Here is a 23,766-nt window from a genome sequence, read left to right as displayed (position 1 = left end):
GCGCTCACCTAAACCCTTCGGTGACGCCGTTAAGGAGCCTACGGCACTTACACAATCAGTAAAAACAGTCAAACTTTTTACATCCAAGGCTAAAAAGCCTAAAATAGTGTTATAATTTAACTAGAATAGATAACATAACTGGTTATATCATAAAGGTTTATAAGGCAATGTTTAATAGACGCTTGTACCATTAAAAACGTTCGCGCTAGTGCCGAACGCAAGATGGCAGTTTTTAAATTGTTGTCCTTTTTAATTATAGTGGGCACAGCATTGTGCCAAAGCCAAGGTCCCAAAGTTAGACTAGCGAACGGCGTCCTGCAAGGTACATGGAGGGAATCCACAAAAGGGAGGAAATTTGCCAGCTTCTTCGGTGTACCCTACGCACAACCTCCTGTTGGAGAGAATAGGTTTAGGGTAAGTACACTAGAATGTACATTATCAATCCATATTTGGTTCACTACTGACCACGAGTCTCCTCTCAGAATTATAGCGATTAGGCCAATAGTCTACCATGCTGGCCACACACTAGAGAATAAAGTATTTTTTCGGATATGCAGGTTTCCTTACGATGTTTTTCCTTCACCGTTTGAGAAACGTGATATTTAATTTCTTAAAATGCACATAACTGAAAAGTCATATCATCATCATGCTGAGTTGCATATTTTAAAGCCCAACCTAGCTAAGGCTAGGGCTAGGTGACAGGAGAGAGGATATGTGGAGCTAGGGCAGACCATGCTGCACCAACGCAAGTTGACTGGTTTGGCAGGACAATGTTAAATAAATTAATGAATCACATTGAATAAATAAATGCAGAATACACAAGTGTGCAAAGGCGGCCTTTTTGCTAAATCAATCACCCTTGGTTGATATGATTAATTGTGAAAATATTTATTGAGCGCCGTGTGAAAGAAAATGAAACCAAAAACGTATTTTTGTCTGTCCGTCTTTTTGTTATCACACCGAAACTACTAGATGAATTCAGGTTAAATTAAAAAAAGAAAGTTCCTACGATGAGGTAGGAAGTAGATTTTTTAGGGACTTGAGTTTTTAAACTCTTAAGTAGAATAATATAACATATAAATTATATTTTATCGGTGCCTTTGGGAGAGATCTCTTCTCTCCCAAAGACACCGATGAAAGCTAAAATGTCTACTTAGCTGGTCTTTAGAAAGTAGTTCGTTTTCACTCATAATTTTTTTGTTAGGAGGTATCTACTATAAATATTGAAATGTTGTCTGTGTCTTGTATTTTTGGTTTTCTAAGATTTTCACTACATTCAATTCCAACAAAACACAATGAAATACTATTTTTTCATACAATTGGAGCTAAAATGTTGCTTATGATTTTGTCTAGGAGCCGCAAGCCTTGAAACCCTGGCCAGGAGTATGGAACGCTTCGAACCTTCTTTCCCCGTGTCTTCAATACGATCCCATCCAAGATGGAATCATAGGTAGTTATTATTATCCTACTTCCTACTTATATTATCCTATCCTACTAATATTATAAACGCGAAATTTTGTATGCATGTTTGGATGTTTGTTACTCTTTTTCGCCGCTACTACTGAAGCGATTTGGCTAAAACTTGGAATGGAAATAGATTTTACTCTGGATTAGAGAGACAAATATCTTAGCATTCCATGGATTCACCGTGCAGGTGCCGGGTCCATACTCCTACTTTTTATCCCGAAAAAATTCCATGGTTTCCCGAGATTTGCGAAAACTAATGATTTTGATGATATAAATATTTGTTACTCTTTCACGCCTCGACGACTGAACCGAATTACCTGATATTTGGTATTAAGATATATTATACTATTGATAAACACATTGACTACTTTTTATCCCAGAAAAATCCATGGCTCCCGAGAGATTTGTCAAAAGCTAAATTCCACGCGGACGAAGTCGCGGGCGCTATCTAATCTAATAATATTATCCAGAGAAAATCCATTTCCATTCTAAATTTCAGCCTTTCGCCTTTATAATATTAGTATGATTAAGTCAACGGTGTATTGGGGAAACGACTCTCGACTTCGGCTCGAAGCTTAAATAAAACCTCAAGCGAATATTCCGCTGTAGCACTAAAAGCCAAGCCGTGGATAACCATGAAGAACGAACACGCGATGCTGCATTATTCAGAGTATTCGCATTTTACACAATACTAATTGACGCCGTGCGGTTTCACCCGCGTGGTTCCCGTTCCCGTAGGAATACGTTGATAATTTATAGCCTATAGCCTTCCTCGATAAATGGGCTATCTAACACTGAAAGAATTTTTCAAATCGGTCCAGTAGTTCCTGAGACTAGCGCGTTCAATGAAACAAACAAACTCTTGTATTTTCCCGTATTCCTACGGGAACAGGAACCACGCGGGTATAACCGCGTCAGCTATTGGTTCAATAAGTTTGTTCATCATTAAACTCTTTTCCAGGTAGTGAAGACTGTCTCTTTGTGAATGTCCACACGCCCACACCATGCGATGATGCTCTGCTGCCCGTGGTGATCTTCATCCACGGCGGAGCCTTCATGTACGGCGCCGGGGGACAGTACGATGGAGTCCACATGATGGACAGAGATCTGGTCTTCGTCACCGTCAACTACCGTTTAGGACCTCTAGGTAAGTTGTTAAACAAAATATGGAATTAATAGAATAGTAGCATTTGACAATACTAATCTTCCCGCCGTCCATAATCTCATATTATTATTATAATCGATCTAACAACCTTTTTTTATTTGACTTATTAATTGTTGATAATATTATTGAAACTGATTGATTCTCCATTGCATAATGATCAATGTACATTGTACGTAATGGAATATAAGTTCATTTTGAGAAAAAAAATATTCTTGTTACAAGAATAGGAAGAAAGTTTCATCAGTAACTTCATTAACAAATCCTCAGTGCCAGTCAGGTATCTTCGAGCAGTCCGTGTTGCCAGTGACGGCATACGAAACTTGGATAGAGTTTTGTTAATTATCGTATTCGATACGTTTGTTCGTTCAGAGACTAGCTATGTTACCAGTACCTGTCTCCGTGATCGAATCAAAAAGGAGGATATCCGCAGAAAAACAAAAGCTACCGACAAAACTCAACAAAACGCAAACTTGATGAAGTAAGTAAACAATGAGCGGGATACATAGTTAAAAGAGCCGATGAACATTGAGGTCGCAAGGTGCACCCTAAAGCGTAATGTTGGTCCACTCCCACTCACTAGGTGGACCATTGACATCGAACGGATTACAAGGAGGTGCTAGATTCAGGCGGCTCAAGACCGTATTTGGAAGTCCATAATAGAAGCTTTTGTCCAGCTGTGGACGTCCATTGAATGAAATGATATACATAATTAATATTAATTATCTGTACAATTTCACAACAATTTCTATTCCAGGTTTTCTAAGCACAGGCGACAAGCAGATCCCTGGCAACGCAGGTCTGAAGGACCAGTCCTTTGCTTTGAAGTGGGTGCGGGATAACATCTTGAAGTTTGGCGGCAACCCTGACAGTGTCACACTCACTGGTTGTTCAGCCGGCGGCGCTAGTGTGCACTACCATTATCTTTCTCCACTTTCTAGAGGTAATACAATCAATCATTAAAATAAACCTAATTTTTATAACCACGTCAAGGGCAAGAGTTAAAGTAGTAATTTTGATGCTTAGACCCATCAAACTGCTGCAATGCTAGTTGGCGGACTTATGTTATTTTTAATGGGGATTGTATCTATATGCTGAGCTGAAGCTTTTTTCTATGTAGTGCTACACATCTCAGGGTATTTTCCTAGCGCATATTAGGAAAATTGGGATGTGTGACATAATCTACACTATTATTCTATTCTTATTGAGGAGTTTGTTTGTTTGAACGCGCTAATCTGAGGAATTACTAGTCCGATTTGAATTTTTTTTTCAATGTTAGATAGCCCATTTATCGAGCAAAGTTATGGGCTATATTTTATCGCCGTATCCCTACGGGAACAGGAACCACGCGGGTAAAACCGTGTGGCGTCTACTAGTGTTGAAATAAAGATTTCTGTTGTCACACTGTATCGCCATAATTAAGCTAGAAGTTTATTTTATTTTACATATTTTTAGGAGTTTTACGATATTCCCCCTCCCGTCAAAATAGTCTGAAAATCTGTATGTCTGTGTGTGGGTACGCAAGCGCACTTTAGGGTGTTCTATGGGCAGAGGCGTCTTTACCAATGACACAATGGGTGCGTAGCACCCGGGCGACGGATTTGGGGAGCCCCGGCTATGTATACTTGTTAGCTTTTTTGTACGTATTCCATTTTGACCGCAGTCCTTTTTAGTGCTAGGTAATGCTTGCATCCAGGCGCTACATATGTTAGAGACAACTGAGGGGTCTATCTATCTCTGGGTACAACAATAGTCCATCGGGTGAAAGTAGAACACTAGACCTAGATTTGAAACTATGAAACTATTAAGTATAACTGTTCGTTTCTAGGTACATTCCACCGAGGAATTGCATTCAGTGGCTCTGCGTTTTCGTCGTGGACATATTCAGTTAAGCCTGTGGAACAGGGTAAAGCTCTTGCAGCTATCGTCGGTTGCTCCACCACGGACACTCGGGAAATGGCCGAGTGTTTGAGGAACAGACCTGGAGAAGTTCTTGTCAATGCCCAACTGCAGATGTTTGTAAGTTTCTTCTTGTTCTTCTTCTTCTCTCCTGGGCCTTTTCCGCACTTGGTCACTGAGGTTGGCCGATGTTTGTAAGTTTTTTGCATATTCCTTTCCGATAGGTTTAGCCGCAGAGAGCTGTGATAACCCAAAAGATATGACCTCCATCTTCGATTCGGAGGGCGTAGGTTCGAATCTGGTCCGGGACATGGATCTTCAACTTTTTAGTGACGTGTCTACATTAAAAAAAAATTAAAGACCACGTGTCTCAAACGGTGAAGGAAAAACATAGTCAAAAAACATGGATACCTGAGAATTTTCTTAATTCTTTACGTGTGTGAAGTACGTGACCAGCGTGGTGGACTATTAGCCTAACCCCTCTATTTCTGAGAGGAGACTCGTGTCAACAGTGAGCTGAATCTGGGTTAATGATGATACCCGCAGAAGAACCAAAGTCACCGATTTAGCTCGAAGAGAAGCTGAAGTGGCAATGGGTGGGGTACTTGGTCAAACGCTTGTCTGTAAACCTTAGTTCATCTAATGACAAATCTTTCTCCGAAAATAGAAAGAAAGACAAGAATCAATAAATAGGAGATTTCGGATTTGATCACATAGGCATAGATGCTTATGGTTTGTTCATTCAAGAATTGTAAATCTTTATCGTTAGCTTATTACATAAATAATAAATCCAAATATTTCAGACCTGGGATGTGAACTGGTTTACCATGTTCACTCCAACAGCCGAGGCGCCAGATGTAAAGAACCCGTTCCTTACTAAGTACCCCTACACTGCGACCCAGGCTGGTGACATGCAGTCTCTACCGCTCATCACATCTGTCACTTCTGAAGAAGGATTATACCCTGCTGCAGGTACGATTAATTTTTAAAGTAACAACTTCTGTAAGCAAGCTGAACATTTTTGGGATATGGAAAAGCAACAAACTCGCTCGAGCATAATGATCGAGGAATAGGAAGTTTGTCTTATGGCATGAAGTTCAAGGATTGACTATTTTTATAACAATAGTTTAAGATTTCAGAAACCAAGTTATTGTTGCACCCATTAACTGGGGTATATATGTTAAACCTCATGTACTCTGCACCGAACTCACAAGAAGACTCAGAGTCACTGAGGGAGATAAAGGGAGCTATTCTTAAAGCATTCTTGCGAGATCGAATCAGAAATGAGGAGATCCACAGAAGAAGAAAATTCACCGACAAAGCTCCACTAGTACTAGATGACATATATGATACAATGAAGACAACAAGTGGGTAAGAGGGTCTGAATACATGCAGATCGCTGCCTTAATCTGCATGTATCCAGAAAATGTTTAGAAATCTGTAAAAAGGGCCTACAGCAGTGGATGTCCATCTGCTAATACTGACGATGATAGCGATGCCGATGATGATGATAATTATAATTATTCTAATGTACTTCCCCAAAGCCTACCAAGCCGACCCAAGCGAGATCTTATCAGAGCTGGAGGCAAGATGGGAAGAACTCGCCGTCTACATCTTCGAGTACAACAACACCCTGCCACTTAAACTACGCGCCAAAGTCGCGCAAAAGATCAAGGAACAATACTTGGACGGCAGACCTGTTAGTCAAGATACATATGATGAGCTTGTTCAAGTAAGTACCTTAACTGTCATATGTAATGTAGGTACATTATCTATACTAATATTATAAAGAGGAAAGATTTGATTGTTTGTATGTAATGAATAGGCTCCGAAACTATTGAACCGATTTGAAAAATTCTTTCACTGTTAAGAAAATACCCTGAGTGACTGACCCTTCCTAAAACTCCAATAATGTAACCCAAGGTGTTAACATTTTTTTAATTATTTGTATATTAGTATTATTTCTTATTAATTTATTGTTGAAACTAGCTGTTGCCTAGAAAACCGCTTGCTGTGATCTATATTTTATCGAACTTTTATCAGATTTCAACTAGAAGGTATACTTCAACTACTCGGATAGAGTCTTTGTTTGTATGTAGATGATTTTCTCAAATATCTTATGGATTCTCTCAAACGTCAAAATAGCATATAAAACGGCGTAAACAGATCCGCATCGTCCACATCGCATCAACGGATTTTTTCCGTAAAATTAAAAATCCGTTCGATACGATACGGCAAGGACGTTCGGACAAAATGAGGTCAAGTGCAAGCCTATAGACATTAGATCAAAGTTACAGATGAAATAAATGCGAATTTTTAATTTGAATTTTTTTATTCCTTAAATAAATTAATCAAACTAATTTATTTTCGTTCAATTCCCTTTATTTGTAACGATACAGGAACTTATTAATTATTCCAGGCTCTGGGAGACCGTCTGTTCGTTGCCAACGTCGGCAAGCTTGCTCAAATTCACGCTCAAAAATCACTCCAACCGACATGGGTTTACCGTTTCTCATACAGTTGGCAATACAGCTTCTCTAATGTAATGGCCAAAGATGAAAACAATTATGGTAAGATTTCTTGTGTCGGTCCAAAAGTAAATATTAAAGACAGCGACAGCCAGAACTTCTTCAATATATTATTGTTGGTAGAGAGTAGTCTGAGAAGGATGTGACGTCACCCGTCGGAATCATTCAGTCGGCTCGCGCTGACGCTAGGTGGCGCTGCTAAATTTTTCCGTGAATAGTGGTGTTTAGATAGTGGGGACCAGGGTTGTTGCGAATATCAGCATCAGCATCAGCTGATCATCATCATCATCATCATCTCCTTACCCTTATCCCACTTAAGTGGGGTCGGAAAAATATGTCAATCTTTTCCATTCGTCCCTATTACTCGTCAACTCATCATCCACTGTTTTTACACACGTCCTCTTTCACACAATCCAAACATCTCTTCTTTGGCCTTCTTCTCCTCTTATGTCCTTCCACTTGCACATTCAACATTTTTCTAGTAATATGACTTTCCTTTCTACGCATTACATGTCCATACCAAGCTAACTGTAAGGGCCAGGCTTAATAATACACAGGTTTACTTGTTAAAAACGGCTTAAAACGGGAACGTATATGGTGACGGTTAGGCACTTGGCGTAAAAGTCGTTTGTATGTTTAAACGGCTGTCAAAGTATGACGTATGCTGTCACCATATACGCTGCTTTTTTGCCTCTTTATTGTAAAGCACAGATTAAATAATTAAAGGCGTTTGCGTCGCTAACACACTCCACCCCAGTGCTGGGTCCAGCACTCTAACCCAGTCGGCGGAATATGCGACGCGTATCGTCGGCCACCGAAACGGACGGAGTGCCGCTCTCGTCCAGTACCAGCAGGCGGCCGTGCCCGCCACACTGCTCCATCTTGATGACGGCGCGGGTCCTCGCGCCTCTTGCCACGTTGAGGTCGCTCGTGGATGCTTATTCGTTGACCCCCTAAGGCCTGGAATCTGTAGTAGGGTAGCAGCGCAAGAAGTAGGCATGCCACCCTGCGATGCCTGGATCGGTAACTGTGGTCCAAGCCGAAAGTCATTTCGCGTAGTGGAACATTCAATGAGGTACCTGAAACAAACTGATTAAAATTTTCAGCCCCAGTTGTCGCAAGCTGGTTCCGTACTAAGGTGAGTGGAGCATAATTTTCCTTTAGGTCCATCTCTGACATCAAGATAAGTGCCCGCTCTGTGGGCCCCTGTATTTTAAATTTTGCTATTAGATGATTTTGTGCTCCACCCCAGTGTAGGCTACAATACGGCACATAGCTTTGTTTAGCATCGTAATCCATGATTATAAAATTACAAATTACAGGCATCGGCTTTATGCGATCATCCATTGGTAATAATTCGTCCTTTGTAAGACGGGGGAAGTATTTTTTCTTTACCTACTATAATTTCTAATTTTCCTATTTTTACGTTTTTACGGTCAACAAAACATTTAAAACCCAGTACGTATGACGGTATTAAAAGAATCTCCACGCGCGACGTATCAGTGCCGATAAGTTTATTGTCCATTAAAATAACGTTGTCGCTAAAAACATCAAATTGAAGCGTTCTCAATGCGTACGCGCTGCTGTTCAGTGCACGGACGGTAAGTGTCGGTGCATAATTTGCTGTCTCAATCGACCGCGGTATCTCTCGCTCTCGTCCCGGCACATCGATGCTGCACATTTGTGTATGCGATTTTGGTCTGTCAGTCGTTCTGCTAAAAAGTTCAAATTGCTTTACCATTTCGCTATAGCATTCGATCGTATTGGTGTCTATTACGCAGCGCACATCTGTGATGTTTCTATGTCCGCGTAATTCCACTCGTTCGGCGAGGTGCGACCAACTTAGCAAAACAGTTTTCTCATTACTAAGTGAAGCGGCTGTTGTCTCTGTTCCCGTCGGCCTGTTTATTTTAACGTTTATAATATTAGTTTTTGATTGTTTACATGTATTGACATGTATTGTTTCGGTGCTCGGTCTGATGCTCAGTTCGTTTCTACCGGTGTAATTTTCTGTTTTCTTTTCCTTGTAGTCGAATGTGTAGGCGAATAACAGGCATTGATCCTTGATCATTGGCTTAGTGCAATAGTTATTTTTGCTACATACCGTTGCCGAGCAATTGCTTAATGTGAACGTTTTACCTGAAAATAAAACGGTTATTAAACATACTTACCTTATTTTAAGCCTAATAACAAATGAGAGAGACACCCGTGTTTCTGTCCCTTTCTTTCTCTGTTTCTACCTTCTATTGCCTTCTCTTTCACACATTCCACCACCACCAGCAGAGGTCGCCTTGTCTTTAGTAGGCGCTTTTTGAATCATTACGTCGTTTATAGAAATCACCAGGCAGTGTTTCAATTATTAGGCTTAAAATAAGGTAAGTATGTTTAATAACCGTTTTATTTTCAGGTAAAACGTTCACATTAAACAACTTGACCGTTATTTTAAGCCTAATAACAAATGAGAGACGTGTTTGTTATCGCCTGGTGGTGGTGATGACGTCAATGTGATTAAGATTTTGTCACACTGATATATTGTAAACCAACTTACAGATGTATATTTAATAGTAGCCAATACTGAACTATAAATTTAGAGCAGTACATGATTGTGCAAGTAATTTTATTCGCAAAGATGCTTATTGAATACCAAATTCGAGGTAATGGAATGTAATATCATCATAGTATCAAAGTATCAATTAACCATTTAACCATTGACTGGATCAACTGTGTAGCCGTCACTGACGGGTAGATACGTAAGTCTACCTTTGATTAGTTGTTTTGCTAAATAAAATAATGAGTAAATAGTCGAGTATTGAGTTGCTTCTAGAATTAATTTTGTGTAGTAGGGAGTTGTAACTGCAGCTTAAATACTGCTAGGTGAAGCATTACTCCTGACTCCTTTAACATATTCTTAATCAAATCGCTTTGACAATTCGAGAAGCGGCTTACGCCGGACCACATATACTTATGAACACGCTCTAGCAAATTTCTAGTTTCCTTCTATCTAAGCAAGCTTACCAGTCAGACTGCCGAACATCGGGTGAATCTGTTCTTGACCCCAAAAAGAGGTCATAAGGTTAAGTGATTGGGTGTTATGTTACAGCAGTTTTCATTTACTTTTGGCAGAGTACAGTCATGTACACGACGTCCGGAACATAGTAGCAAAATAGATGCAATGTAATTATATTTTCTTGACATGTGCTTGACAAGGGGATCAACGTCCCAAATTGGTGCTTTAGAAATCTTAGGATTTGCTATTGCAATATAATTCAACATACGCTTTACTAAAAGGTGGCCACTAAGGGTGGTCAAATAATTGCGGATCGTATAGACTAGAAATTGCTGATTCATAGGTTAGTATGCCGTGATAGGCCTGCATGAGCTCTGTCTTCGATTTGGACGGCTAATGGTTCGAATCTGGTATAGGCATGTACCTCTAACCGTTCAGTTATGCGTCTTTATAGCTTAATCCCTCTAATTCTGAGAGGAAACTCGTGCTCAACAGTGAGCCGAATATAGGTTGTTAATCGTTTGACGATAAAACAACTTAAACTTAACCGTAGTAAAGTTGCAACAGTCACGGAGCTAGATACATGGCACTGCTCACTAAATAAACACCTTCCGGTTCTAGGTGCTGAGAGGAGACTCGTGCTCAACAGTGAGCCGAATATAGGTTGTTAATCGTTTGACGATAAAACAACTTAAACTTAACCGTAGTAAAGTTACAACAGTCACGGAGCTAATGACAGGGCACTGCTCACTAAATAAACACCTTCCGGTTCTAGAAGAAACACCGATACTATGCTTAGGTATATATGAACAACGAGCAGCACACATTGGCTCCCCAGCAATACTTCATTAAGCGTTCTGCGCCGCCCAGGTGGCCTGCTAAGCTTCTTGAGTGAGCTCGGTTGGCTGAAGTGACTCCAGTGAGGACCAACATCAAATGGACCGTTAATATATTATAACTAATATTCAATTCACACCCACAATTCCAGATTTCCAGAATCTTCGACACATTTATGAATGTCGCTCGGTTGACGTGTCTATCGGGAGCTTAAAGTAGATTTGAAGGTCCTGTAGGTCCAGGAAGATACCACAGATCTGTTCTTCAGTTCTGGCCCCTAATATACTATTGATTACCTCGGGGCTATTATTAAAATATGCCTCCGCACATGTTTAGGTGCGACAGAACCTTGGGCATTAGAAATTGAGGTGGAAACACGTCATTGGCTACTCTGCGTGATAGTCCAGAGAGCGATAACTGGGAATTACACAAGCGTTCCGAGACGCAAACAGTACTTGGGAATGCTCAGGTCCCCATTTGGAAAAATTAGAATGGCTGCTTGAGGAAGCGAGTGCCATTTTGGAATTCCACTCAGGCGAGACAAGTGATCTGCTTCCTCGTTGTCAACTCTTGGTACGAATAAATGATGAACTGTAAGGTGTATTTTGTGTAATTTCAGCAGATCCGGAAGGTAGTAAGGTTCAGCAGTATCTGGGAACTCGTTCGTCCTTCGTTCCGTAAATATGATACCGCAGTTTGGTTGCCTAACTACAAAAGTCGGGCTCAGACCTTGCATTTGTAAAACTTTTAGTACCTACTGCAAGCAATTCCTTTTGACTACAATGAAGATTACTTTTCAACTTAGCCCAATGTAATTTGTCATTTCTCAACAGACGTAATTTGTCTACATGTGCGCCCCACGTAAGATATGACGCCTCGGTAACCATATTATAATGGGTAGAGGAGGCAATTGGATTGATGATGGATCCTTGTGATGTACAAGCCCTCATTGCAGTTCCGTTAGAACTGGTTGGGGTGATAGTACGATTTTCCTTGTTGTATGGTTGATTCAGATTCGATGAATCTGGCGTAAATTTAACCTCTTGCGAGGAATGATAAAATTTGCAAAGTTCAACATTCCCGCTAAGCTTTGTAGAACCTTTAGAACGATTTTCGTCTTGTCTATAATCTGACTACCATTCCTTCTATTTTCGTGCATATCTTTATGGTTTAGCCGGGAACTCCATAATCTAGGTACTCCAGTATCTGACTGCATTGTGGAATGGGTTTTGTATAATTAGTTTTCCAGCCCAGATGTTTTAATATGTTTACTGTGAGCATAGCATGACTCTCTAGAACTTGGTGACGTTGGTTGACGATCAGTTAATCGTCTAAATAAACAAGCACTCATAAGCCTATGTGATTACGTAGGACATTTTCAATTCAATTTGTCACCGACGTGAAAAATTTCGACACCAAACTAAGCCCGAATAGTCAGCAGTTCATTTGCAGTAGGTAGGTAGCAGTTCATTTGCAGTAGTTGTTGTTGCTGGTACAGAAACCGTAAAAACCGTCTATTGGCACGTGAAAGAAATTACGCCTTGTTTTAAGTGTATTTTGAATATCCAATCATACGTCGTATGAATTGGGGTATTTTCTGCTTACTGATTAGTCAGAATTAAGAAGCATAGATGTTTCAATTTCAGGCTTCCAGATTGTGTATGGGTCTAAAACTTATGTTTTCTTTTGGCACAAAGTACATCGGTGATAATCAGCTTTGAGACGGCGGAACCGTCGTCAAAACCCCTTCCAACTTCATCTTTTCTATAGCTTTGCTCATCTTTCTTGAAGGAGACGTAGCTTATGAATTTATTATGTAACACGGCTAAAACTCACGTCATACTACGTCGTAGTATACCTGACTAGTTTCGAAGCCATACGGGGGCTCATGAGCTGGTTCTTGCAACGCGGCACGATACAAACAGATTGAATAGGGCCGCAAGTTTCAGCCGTGTTTCATCATAAATCAATATGAATACCACTTACGATAGCTTAAATTCCAAGAGGCGTAGCTTGTATGCTTTTGTAAATATTGAGTAGATGAAGAAGTTGCTATATCAGAAAAGGTATGCGATCCCGTTAATATGTTATCTAGTACACCTATTTGTTTTTATCGGTCAAGATTCAGGATCAGCTGACCGGTACGGAATCGACTCGGTGAGTCAATATCCACTAGTTTTACCTCTCCTATCCCGGTGGGATGAGGGAGAGCGCAGTGCGTATTGCCGTAAGCATCTCATGGTAAGGTTTGCCGCCGAATTCCTTTCTCGAATTGGGTCTTGGAACATGCGATTGCGTCACATCAGGTTTTTGACTCAACATATGGCTGTCACGTTTTTGAAGGTCCGTGAACAGTAACATTTCTTTTAGGAAGAAAAAGATAAATATTGATCGGTCTGCGGTGCAGAAACACGATCCATTTCACGCGGGCTTTTCTTACTCCCCCCCCGCTTTTTCAAGAGTGACTGTAATTTTTTCAGACTCGAATAAGTTTTGGCATGATGGTGGTATCCCATTACGAAGACTATTAGTGTGAAGCTAGTGCTTAATAAAATATAAAATAGACTATATTCCGAGTTCATTCAGTTCCGCTCTGTGGCCGCAGACCAGCTAAAGAGCATCATTTGATATCAATAGCTTCTAAATTGTCTTTGACTCACGTCAAAAATCTTCGTAGATCCAATTCCAATTGTTTATTCAAAATAAAGTTTAAGGCTACAAAATGCTTACTCTGCATTGCCCAGAGTGTGAGGTGTCATACCGCTTTACCTCTTTGTTTGCCTCCAAATCAGTAAATCCTGAACTGAAAAAATTCTATACACAAGAATAGCGGACGTTACGCTGATTAATATCGTCAATTTGCAAATCTTCTTTCAGAAAATTGTAAGAGTATTTTAGAACATTAGGATTTACAGTAGTTTTCGGTTCATGTTTACTAGAATGATCACTAATATGTTCACTAGTAGCGGAGCAATAGTGTTTATTGGCCCCAATTTGAACTGGAACTGCTCAGTTTTGACTTTCGAGAAGGCACTTTATTTGTATTAGAACAACGTGATTCCAAAATACCTTTGGTATTCTCTAGATTTTCCATTACGACTTAGTAGTTGTAGGTACCTACCTTAAAATGTATTATAATATTTGTTAACGTTATAGTAAGTTGTACAAAAACCAACAGGTTAAATTAATAATTTTCCGTAGAAAGAACAATAAAATTATAACGGTAGGTCGAACATACGTTCAAAACCATCAATCTAAAAATATAAACTTTCTAAGTCGATCAAAGAAGGTAGAAATATAAAAACAAAAATAAATTACTTTCGAACGGCATCGCCGTTAACAATATTGCAATTTGATTCATCAAATATTCTGAAGAAGTAAATGAAATAATACTTTCATCTATATCATGCATAAAAAATATGAACTTTATGGTGAGTAATAGAAAAAATAACTTTACATACCATAGCACTTGTACTAACACTTGTACACCTCAAATCATTTTTACATACCTTAATAATGGTAGACGCAAACACTTTTAACAAAGTTTTAGCAAAATTAAGTATTCGTTATAATATTTAAAACACTCACAGGTCTTGTCACTTGTACAATTAGCTACCAGTCCTTAGGACTGTGTTGACGGGACGGAAACAACGACGTCAATGATTCAAAAAGCGCCTACTAAAGACAAGGCGACCTCTGCTGGTGGTGGTGGAATGTGTGAAAGAGAAGGCAATAGAAGGTAGAAACAGAGAAAGAAAGGGACAGAAACACGGGTGTCTCTCTCATTTGTTATTAGGCTTAAAATAACGGTCAAGTTGTTTAATAAGTGCGTTGTTGTTATTAAGCGTTCATTTTGTAATATCATATTATTATAATATTTACTCACGACCTTTGTGGGATATTTATCTTTATTTTTACTCGTAATGTCTTTCGTTGGTAACTTAGACAACACGGCCGATGTAGAATGAGTAACTTTCATGATTTTTAGGTGTTCTTCAGTGTCACCTATGTACTGGATTTTGGTGCTGCCCGTGTATGCAGGTAGGTTTTCCTTGGTGCTGATATTGCTAAGCTTAGCGTCGGATGCGTTGTGGTTGGAGTTGGCTGTACCATTAAGTGCGCTAGTCAACACTCGAACAGTCCCATCAGTGCCACCGTCTGTAGCGGCGGGCGTGCACAGCTCGCCTAAACGTGAACCATAATGCTGGTCGAGCTGCGCTGACTGTTTGTGTTGCCTAGGCTGCAACCAACTACCTACACTATCCTTAAAAGTACGCACCTTATGCTCCTTTGATAGCGGACTGTATTTTTCTTTTTCTAGTGCCGCAATATCAGCTTGCAACCTTTTCTCAATTAGTTGCATATCGATGCGGGCTTTCGCCTCCGCTGCCACTAGTTCCAACTGTGTTTTCTTCGCAAGGTAGGCTGCTGCGCTTAGCTTTCTAGACCTACTTGTCCTCCTGTGCGTAGAAGCTCCATCCGGTGCCACTGCGTGGCTGCTAGTGACTTTGCCACTGGTGCATGCTTCTAGCTGGTCTAGAAGTCGTTTTGTTCCTTCCTCTGTCATGAGCGCCTGGTTACCTGTTCGTGCTGCCCTTGCAGCTCGCTGGATCTGCTCCTGCTCCGTTAGCTGCTGTTTTTCAACAGAGCTCCATCGGTTCACCATAATTGGCGGTGGAGTATGGAACATACCACAATGATCCGACTCGAAGACCAATTTGTAAGGGCCAGACTTAATAAAACACAGGTTTACTAGTTAAAAACGGCTTAAAACGGGAACGTATATGGTGACGGTTAGGCACTTGGCGTAAAAGTCGGTTTGTATCTTTAAACGGCTGTCAAAGTATGACGTACGCTGTCACCATATACGCCCCGTTTTGCCTCTTTATTAGAACGCACAGATTAACCAAACATAGTAGCATTTGCGTCGCTAACACTAACCTTCTACTCCTCAATTTTTTTGTCACTGGCGCCACCTTCAGACTTCCTCTTCTCTCTTCTCATTCCTTATTTTGTCTATTCTTGTCACACCACACATCCATCCCTACATACGCATTTCGTTCACATGCACTCGTTTACGATCCGACTCGATCGCTAACTATGGGTCTTATTAGAAGGCTCAGAGTCACTCAGGGCGATGAAGCGAGCTATGCTTGGAGTTTCTCTGCGTGATCGAATCAGACGAACCAAAGTCACTGACATAGCTCAGCGAGTCGCGGAGCTCAAGTGGCAATGGGCAGGCCACATAGTTCGAAGACCCGATGGACGTTGGGGTCCCAAGGTGTTGGAATGTCGACCCCGCACCGGAAAGCGCTGTGTTGTTCGACCTCCCACTAGGTGGATCGAAGACATCGAGAGAGGGACCGCTGGATGCTGGTGGCTCGAGACCGATATGCTTGGCAGTCCATGAAAGAAGCCTATGTCCAGCTGTGGACGTCCATCGGCTGATAATGATGACGATGATGAGTCAGGGAGAATGTCTCTGTCTCGAGTAGTGAACTCTGTTTTATTTTGATTACATTTTGACTTGTTAGTTAAATTGTCCTGACACACATGTTGTGAATTATAATCTTTGTTCATCATTGGTTTTCCTTATTTTTATAATTCACTTTAAATAATTTGCTAAAATTATAATATATTCTGGAAAAATAAATCGTATTTGAATATACAAATTAAACCTTACAGGTGTAAGTCACGCTGATGACGTTATCCTTATCTACAAGTTTCTTTCCAAGGACACAACTCGACCGGAAGATTTAAAGATGAGAGAAATCCTTCTAGATATTGTCTACAGTTACGCTTCGTCAGGGTAAGCAATAAGTATTAATTACCTTAACACAGCGCCTCACATTTTTTTACATACTTAGTTATTATTATTATTGCGCTAGCAGACGCCCGCAAGAATGTTGATTTGTTTCATTTCATTTTTTAGAAAAAAAGGTAAAAAAGGTAGATACATCTCAGACTTTTTTGATTTTTAAAAGAGAAATGTTATACGAAAAAAACATCAAAAAATAACTTAACAATGCTTTGTTATATTGGTCCACTAAAAATATACCTCCCGAAATATGACAAACAGTGCTTTCTATCGATGGAAAATACTTTCAGTAAATATTTAAAGTATCCAGCCAAATATACAAGAATTTTAGTACATTTCTCACTTCTGTATCCCTCTGAAAAGTGGATTCAAATTCGGATATCTCCTTTGGCTTTTCTAAAATATTTGTGAAGTATGATTTGGCGCATTTCAAATTTAACATTTTCTTTTTCCAGAGTACCAAAACTACGGAACAAGACAGCCTGGACACAGGTCAAGCCAGGACAAGCTAAGTTGGACTATCTAGAAATAGCTGGACCAAAGAACATTAAAATGAAATCCAGCGCTAACTTTGGAAATAAAATGTTCTGGGACAGTCTAGGCTTTACTGAAAACGAAAACTATAACAGTGACGCAAAAGAATAGTCAGTAATATTTTAGAAAACTTTAGTAAACTGGTGACAACAATTGAAACCCTTAATTATAGCTCCTAGTATGATTTCCCTTATAATATGTATTTGTTTGTTAATATACTTAATAATTGGAAAATAAAAATGAATAATTGGAAAAACCGTGTTGGATTTTAAACCAAAAGATCCCTTCTTTATCCTTTATGGCGTTAATATATTTCCGGATTTTGACTTTTTAATGCAACTTTCCCAAGCAATAACTTTATTCATCATCATCATTATCAACCCATATTTGGCTCACTGCTGGGCTTGAATCTCCTCTCAGAATGAGAGGGGTTAAGCCTATAGTCCATTTTAATTTTCGTATACACCTTTATTACGGCGTTTTCATCCAAGCTCACTTGGATTTTTTCCGCAGAAATGGTAATAAATTGCCTAGATCTAGTAATGGCTATTTGACCATTGTTTTGCTCCGTAATTTTATTACTGTATAAAATTCCGTATTTATACTGTAATAATATTTTAAAACTGACAATATATTTTTAATATTATTTTATTCTCTACAAATAGACCTTTCCTACAATCTTACCTGATGGTAAATGATGATACTCAACAATGAGAAACCTATGGCTCGAGTCATAGGGTTCATAGTTCGTAGTAGCGTCGTTCCGTACGCAATATGCTCGAAATGCCCCAACTAATCGGGTACTGTCGATGCTCAATTCGTTAATTGCTCAGCGCCAAGATCTAGATATTTTTGATATAAAACTTCATGTATTTATTGATATTGTAAACAGCTGTGAATTTTAATTTTTATGGAAATATGCAATTTATGTGTTTGTATTGTATAGTGATTATATTGTAATTTGTTTATCTGTTATATTGTAAGTCTGTACTTTGTATGCGTTTTGGCTTAGCTGTAAGCATACTAAGGATATATAATAAATAAATAAATAAATAAATAAATAAATAGTTCTTTCAAGTTGTTTACTCCTTCGAGTTGTTTTGATCGCAATCGTCGAATTGGGTAGAAAAGACAATACGTGTATAGATGGTACTAGAACGATCTCGGGCCTGGATAAATACGCGACTGACTCAACGGTCGGGGCAGTTAACTTCAGAACGCAGTGAAGTGAACATCGGAGTGACACAAGCGATTCAAGTGAACATAACTGAACTCGGCTACGATTTTGGACAACGAATAGGGATGATGACAGTTTTTTAAATAGTATATAAATTATACAAATACAAATACAAATACAAATAGCCTTTATTACTGATAATAAGATACATTTCATAATTATTATTAGTATTTTACATTTCATTATAATCATCATCATAATTTATAATTTAGCAAAGTAATACCCATAATGTAATTAATACTTATTTCATGCATTTAATTTTGAAGTTATTAATATTATTTTATATAGTTATTTTATAAATCAATTTATTCTATTCTTCGACATCGGTATCAGAATTATCAATTTGCCTTTTGGCATAGGCCTCCCCTAGGCTTTTCCATGTATCTCTGTTTGCAGCTTTTCTTTGCCATGTTGTTCCAGCTACCTTTCTGATATCGTCCTCCCATCTTATTTTTTGTCGTCCTTTCTTCCTTTTTCCATCTCGAGGGTACCATTCAGTAACGTTCTTTGTCCATTTTTCCTTTTTATTTCTTATCATGTGGCCCACCCAATTCCATTTAAGCTTTTTCACTGTGTAAGTGACATCTGTGACTTTTGTCTTACTTCTTATATTTTTAAGTTTAATTTTATCTTTTAACTTGAAGTTTAGAATGCTTCTCTCCATTTTGTTCTGACACACTCTGAGTGCTCCACCCTGCTTGCTAGTAAGGGCCCAGGTTTGTGCTCCGTAGGTTAAACATGGTAATATGCAGGAGTTGAACACTGTAGTCTTGTCTTTAAGGGGTATCTGTGGGTTCTTCATTACTTCCTTTAAAGACCAGAATCTTTTCCAGGCTTTATTTATTCTGATGTTTATTTCTTTCTGCATTTGGTTTTCTGGTGCAATGATTTGCCCTAAGTATGTATATTCATCAACATATTCTATTTGATGTAGGTTTAATAAAATGGGTGTTTTAGTATTGTTTGTCATTAGTTTGGTTTTATCTAAATTCATAGTCAGACCCACATTTTTGCTTTCTCTTTCTAATTGCTGTAGCATAGTTTTTAAGCCTTCTTGGTTTTCGTTAATCACAATCAGGTCGTCTGCGAATCTAAGGTGGTTAAGCTTTTCGCCATTTACATTTATTCCAAATTCAGTCCAATTAATTTTTTTAAATATATACTCTAATACAGCCGAGAATAACTTTGGTGAAAGGGGGTCGCCTTGCCGTACTCCTTTTTTTATTCTGAAGGCAGCACCTTTCCTTTCAGTTTGAATTTTTGCAGTTGAGTCCTTGTATATGTTTTTTATTATTCTGATATATTTTGGATGTACTCCTTGAGAGTTTAAAGCGTCCCAAATATGTGCATGTGTTAAAGAATCGAATGCCTTACTGTAATCTACAAATGCCAAATAGTAAGTTTTCCCGTATTCATTGCTTTTTTGGATAATTTGTTTTATGACATGAATATGGTCCATTGTAGAGAAGTCGCTTCGGAATCCAGCCTGTTCTCTCGGTTGATTTTCGTCCAATACTGAGCTAATTCTGTTCAATATTACCTTCGCAAATACTTTATATAAATTGGAGATCAGGCTGATTGGCCTGTAGTTGTTTATTTCTGCCTTGTCGCCTTTCTTATGGAGCAATATTATGGTTGACGATGTCCATTGTTGTGGTATTATTTCTTTAGATATTATTTCGTTGTATATATATGTTATATCTTTAATTATGTAGTCTAGGCACCGTTTTAGAATTTCATTTGTTATCCCATCATCTCCAGGGGCTTTGTAGTTTTTCTGGGACAATATTGCGGTTCTTACTTCGGCTTCTAATATAGGGAGAATATCTTCTTCGTCATTTCCTTGTAAATATTGAGTGTTTTTGTAGTCTACATCATCGTACAGTTTGCTATAAAATGTTGTTGCTATTTCCATAATTTCAGGTCGTTTTGTTTCTTTCCTGTCAGATGGCTTGCTTTTGATGTACGGAATCCAACAGGTATTCTCTCTCAATTCTTTCAGGGCTTTCTTTATTCCTCCCGATTTTTCGATGTGGTATTGGATAGATCTATTTCTAATCTGTTTCCTATGTGACCTAATTTTTTCATTTATTTGTTTGCTTAGCTGCGTTATTTGTGATCTATTTTGTTTTCTATTTCCCAATAGAGTTTTCCTGGCGTCAATGAGATGTCTGGCTTCCTGACCAATCTTATCTCTATTGTTTTTCGAGATATGTAGTTTTCTAGAAACTTTTTGAAGCGCTTCCTCTAGTATATTATATTTTTCTTGTATACTTTCCTTCTTGTTGTAATTCAGAAAATTATCTTTCCATGTTACAAACAAGTTTTCTGGAACGGGGAGTGGAATTTGATGTGGTGTACTTCCTTTCTTGGTGTACTGTCTTCTCTTCTTTACCTCATTTATGTAGATTGCTCCTCTTACCATTCGGTGGTTTGTGTTGAAATTTAACTTATTAATTATGTTTATATCCTTGAAGAATTGTGGTTTATTAGATAACAGGAAATCTATTTCATTCTTCACATTTCCATCAGGAGACATCCAGGTCCATTTTTTATTTTTGTTTTTCTTGTAAAAGCTATTTAGGATCTTTAGGTTATGTGCCTGGGCTAGACGTACTAGTCTTTGACCGTTATTATTTCTTTTTCCAGTGCTGAATCGACCTAGTATACTGTCTTCGTTTGTTAGTCTCTCACCTATCTGTCCATTGAAGTCCCCCATCAGGACAATTGCTTTGTGTGCACCTGCGAGGGTCCTTTCCAGGTTTTCGTAGAAGTTATCTTTTACGTCCTTAGATGCTACCTCTGTAGGTGCATATATTTGGATTATTGATATAGTTTCATACCCAGGCAGGTTAATATTTAGTTGTGCAATTCTTTCTGATATTCCAACGAAGGACTGTATATATTCACTGTAGCTTTTTTTAATAATGAAGCCGACACCGTGTAGGCCTGGTGTGTTTCCTATATGATAGAAAATGAAGTTTTCATGCTGTTCAATTTTTTCGCCCATTCTCCTCACTTCGCTTAGGCCAATAATGTCCCAATTTATAAAACCCAAGGCATATTCCAGTTCTTGTAGGGATTCGTCTGTTCTTAGGGTCCTGGTGTTAAGAGTTGAAATGTAAATGCTTTTTCTCTTATCTTGACTACATATTTTTCCTTTTTTATTGGTTTCATGTATAGTGTCGTGTTCGTTTGTGTTTTGCTTTTTAGGGGGGGGTGATCCTAGGGGGTTTTGGTCTCTTGCCCCACGGTGACCAGCCGGGTTGGGGTGCTTTTTCTTTTCCAGATGGTTTTTGTTTATTGTCGTTGCGTTTGTCCGGTTACCGATGCCTCGAGATTCCTATGCTTTTGGTTTACTTGTTTCTGTGAGAGAGTGGGATCTAGACCTCATATATGCGAATGGGTCAGTTCTGTGGAGTTTTGCAGGAGCTATTATGTTTTTGGCGTTACCTCCTGACCCGCTTTGACTTTGTTCTGTCGGTGATAAAGTGTTCTCCCTTTTTCTTTTTTCGTTTCCTTTTTGTTTTATTACAATTTTGTTATTTTTAATGTATGCATCGTTTCCTTTTTCCTTCTCTTGGTGTAATTCTTGTTGTAATTCTCTGCGTTTTTGTAAAGTATCTTTAGAAAAGTCTTCGGTAATGTATGTTGGTTCTGTCATTTTCTTTTTATTTTTAAGAATCTCGATTTTTTTGTTGTATGTTGAGGGTAATTACTATAGGCCTTATTTTTTCATTCGCCTGTCTTCCAATTCTGTGTAAATTGTTTATATCCGAATTATCAATTTTTATTCCCAAATTTCCAAGTAATCTTAAAATGCTGCTAAATAATTCAGTATAATTTTTTTCAGTCTCATTCAATCCATGAATTATAATGTTGTTCCTTTTGTTTGCATTTTCTAGAGAGTTTATTTTCCTGTTTAATACTTCAATTTCTAATTTTAGGATTTTATTTTCTTGAATTAATGGTTTTATTTTATCATCTATGGTCAACATAATTTTTTCTGTATTATCTTTTATCAGAGTGGCTTGTTTCTCCATTTCAAGTTTCATCATACTGTAGAGTGTGGATATTGACATTTCTTCAGCCATCGTTGTGCAGCAAGAGTAAATTAATTTAAGTGATTTTGCAGTGTATTTATTCTGTGCAGTTATAAAATCAAAGATTATATTATTCTCAACGAGAGAACAAAAACGTTTCGTAACTGCATAAATTGGAACGCAACTTTTCTTTGTTGTTCATATGTTGGCTCTGAGGATATATTTTATTGGGAGACAGTATAATTTTTTATTTGCTATGACAACACTGAGTTCTTCTGTTATGTTGGTAATATGCGATCTATGACTTTCTGGTATTTGACAACTGTCAAAGTTAAAACGAGGTTATGTTTACCAATTAAATAGCTCTTGCTTCTTCTTATAATTGCAAAGTGCCACACAGTTTAATAACTTAACTTGCTTGCAAAGTATTCTTGTTTATATTTCACTGTTTGATTGTTTTTGTTTCGTTTGCACTGAGTTTTTAATTTTTTTTTTCGGATAGCACTGACACACGTTTGCACTGTTTGAATGCCGGAACCGGAAAAAAAAAAAAAAAATAATAATAATAAAAAAAATAGTATATAAATTAAGAGTATACTAATAGTAAAGCAATTTTGTAAAAGGAACAGGGTATCTGCGATCATTACTTTCGGAGCTACAGGGATTTAAAGAGTCAGATTTGCGGCGCTGCCGCGGATCCCTGAAAAACGCCCCATACAAAATGGCTCGAACTAATGACGTCATAGGCAATGTAATGATCGTTAGATTTGTATGCGCGTTCAAACAAAATTACTAATATCTTTGTTATTTGTGCGTTTATGCTTATAGTTTATACATTAAAAAATGTCACATTTAATGTAAGGAAGCTAAAACTGTATGAATTTTCATCTAATTACGATAAAATATTTTTAATAGATTTTGAAGTTTTAAAATCTCATTTATTTTGCAAATATCCAGACAATCTTTGCTTTTCCCCATTGCCTTGAACCCTAGTTCGTAACAATACAATACAATGATACATTCTAAGATGGAAGCTGGCTAGCTTGTTAGGAGTAGGATGAAAATCCACATCTCTTTCTACACAACATCGTACCAGAACGATAAATCACTTGGCGGTAATAATCGCTAATCGACCAATTAATTATCATGGTCGATTAGGCGGAACACATTACACAGAACAACTTAATATTAATACCAAGTTTGTTCACAATTGCGACGAAATTATATCAGGCGT

The 23,766-nt window shown here is 38.3% G+C and overlaps 1 protein-coding gene across 1 annotated transcript; it reads left to right on the top strand.

The window, feature by feature from the left end:
* Nucleotides 1-222: 222 nt before the first annotated feature.
* LOC112057911 (venom carboxylesterase-6) lies at nucleotides 223-17,467 on the top strand. Its single transcript, XM_024098524.2, has 10 exons — nucleotides 223-414; nucleotides 1,354-1,450; nucleotides 2,429-2,614; nucleotides 3,387-3,572; nucleotides 4,458-4,648; nucleotides 5,332-5,500; nucleotides 6,073-6,260; nucleotides 6,948-7,098; nucleotides 16,586-16,709; nucleotides 17,174-17,467. The coding sequence occupies exons 1-10, from the start codon at nucleotides 223-225 to the stop codon at nucleotides 17,361-17,363; spliced, it is 1,674 nt and encodes a 557-aa protein (XP_023954292.2). The 3' UTR covers nucleotides 17,364-17,467.
* Nucleotides 17,468-23,766: the final 6,299 nt, after the last annotated feature.

The sequence above is a fragment of the Bicyclus anynana genome, chromosome 14, assembly GCF_947172395.1.
Source record: "Bicyclus anynana chromosome 14, ilBicAnyn1.1, whole genome shotgun sequence".
Lineage (NCBI taxonomy): Eukaryota > Metazoa > Arthropoda > Insecta > Lepidoptera > Nymphalidae > Bicyclus > Bicyclus anynana.
This window is presented reverse-complemented; position numbering and strand designations above follow the sequence as displayed.

Excerpts from the sequence above, each read along its gene's own strand:
- LOC112057911 (XM_024098524.2), top strand. The coding sequence starts at position 223 with ATGGCAGTTTTTAAATTGTTGTCCTTTTTAATTATAGTGGGCACAGCA. Across the intron at positions 415-1,353 it reads TTGGAGAGAATAGGTTTAGG|GAGCCGCAAGCCTTGAAACC; the intron begins GTAAGTACACTA and ends GATTTTGTCTAG. Across the intron at positions 2,615-3,386 it reads CTACCGTTTAGGACCTCTAG|GTTTTCTAAGCACAGGCGAC; the intron begins GTAAGTTGTTAA and ends TTTCTATTCCAG.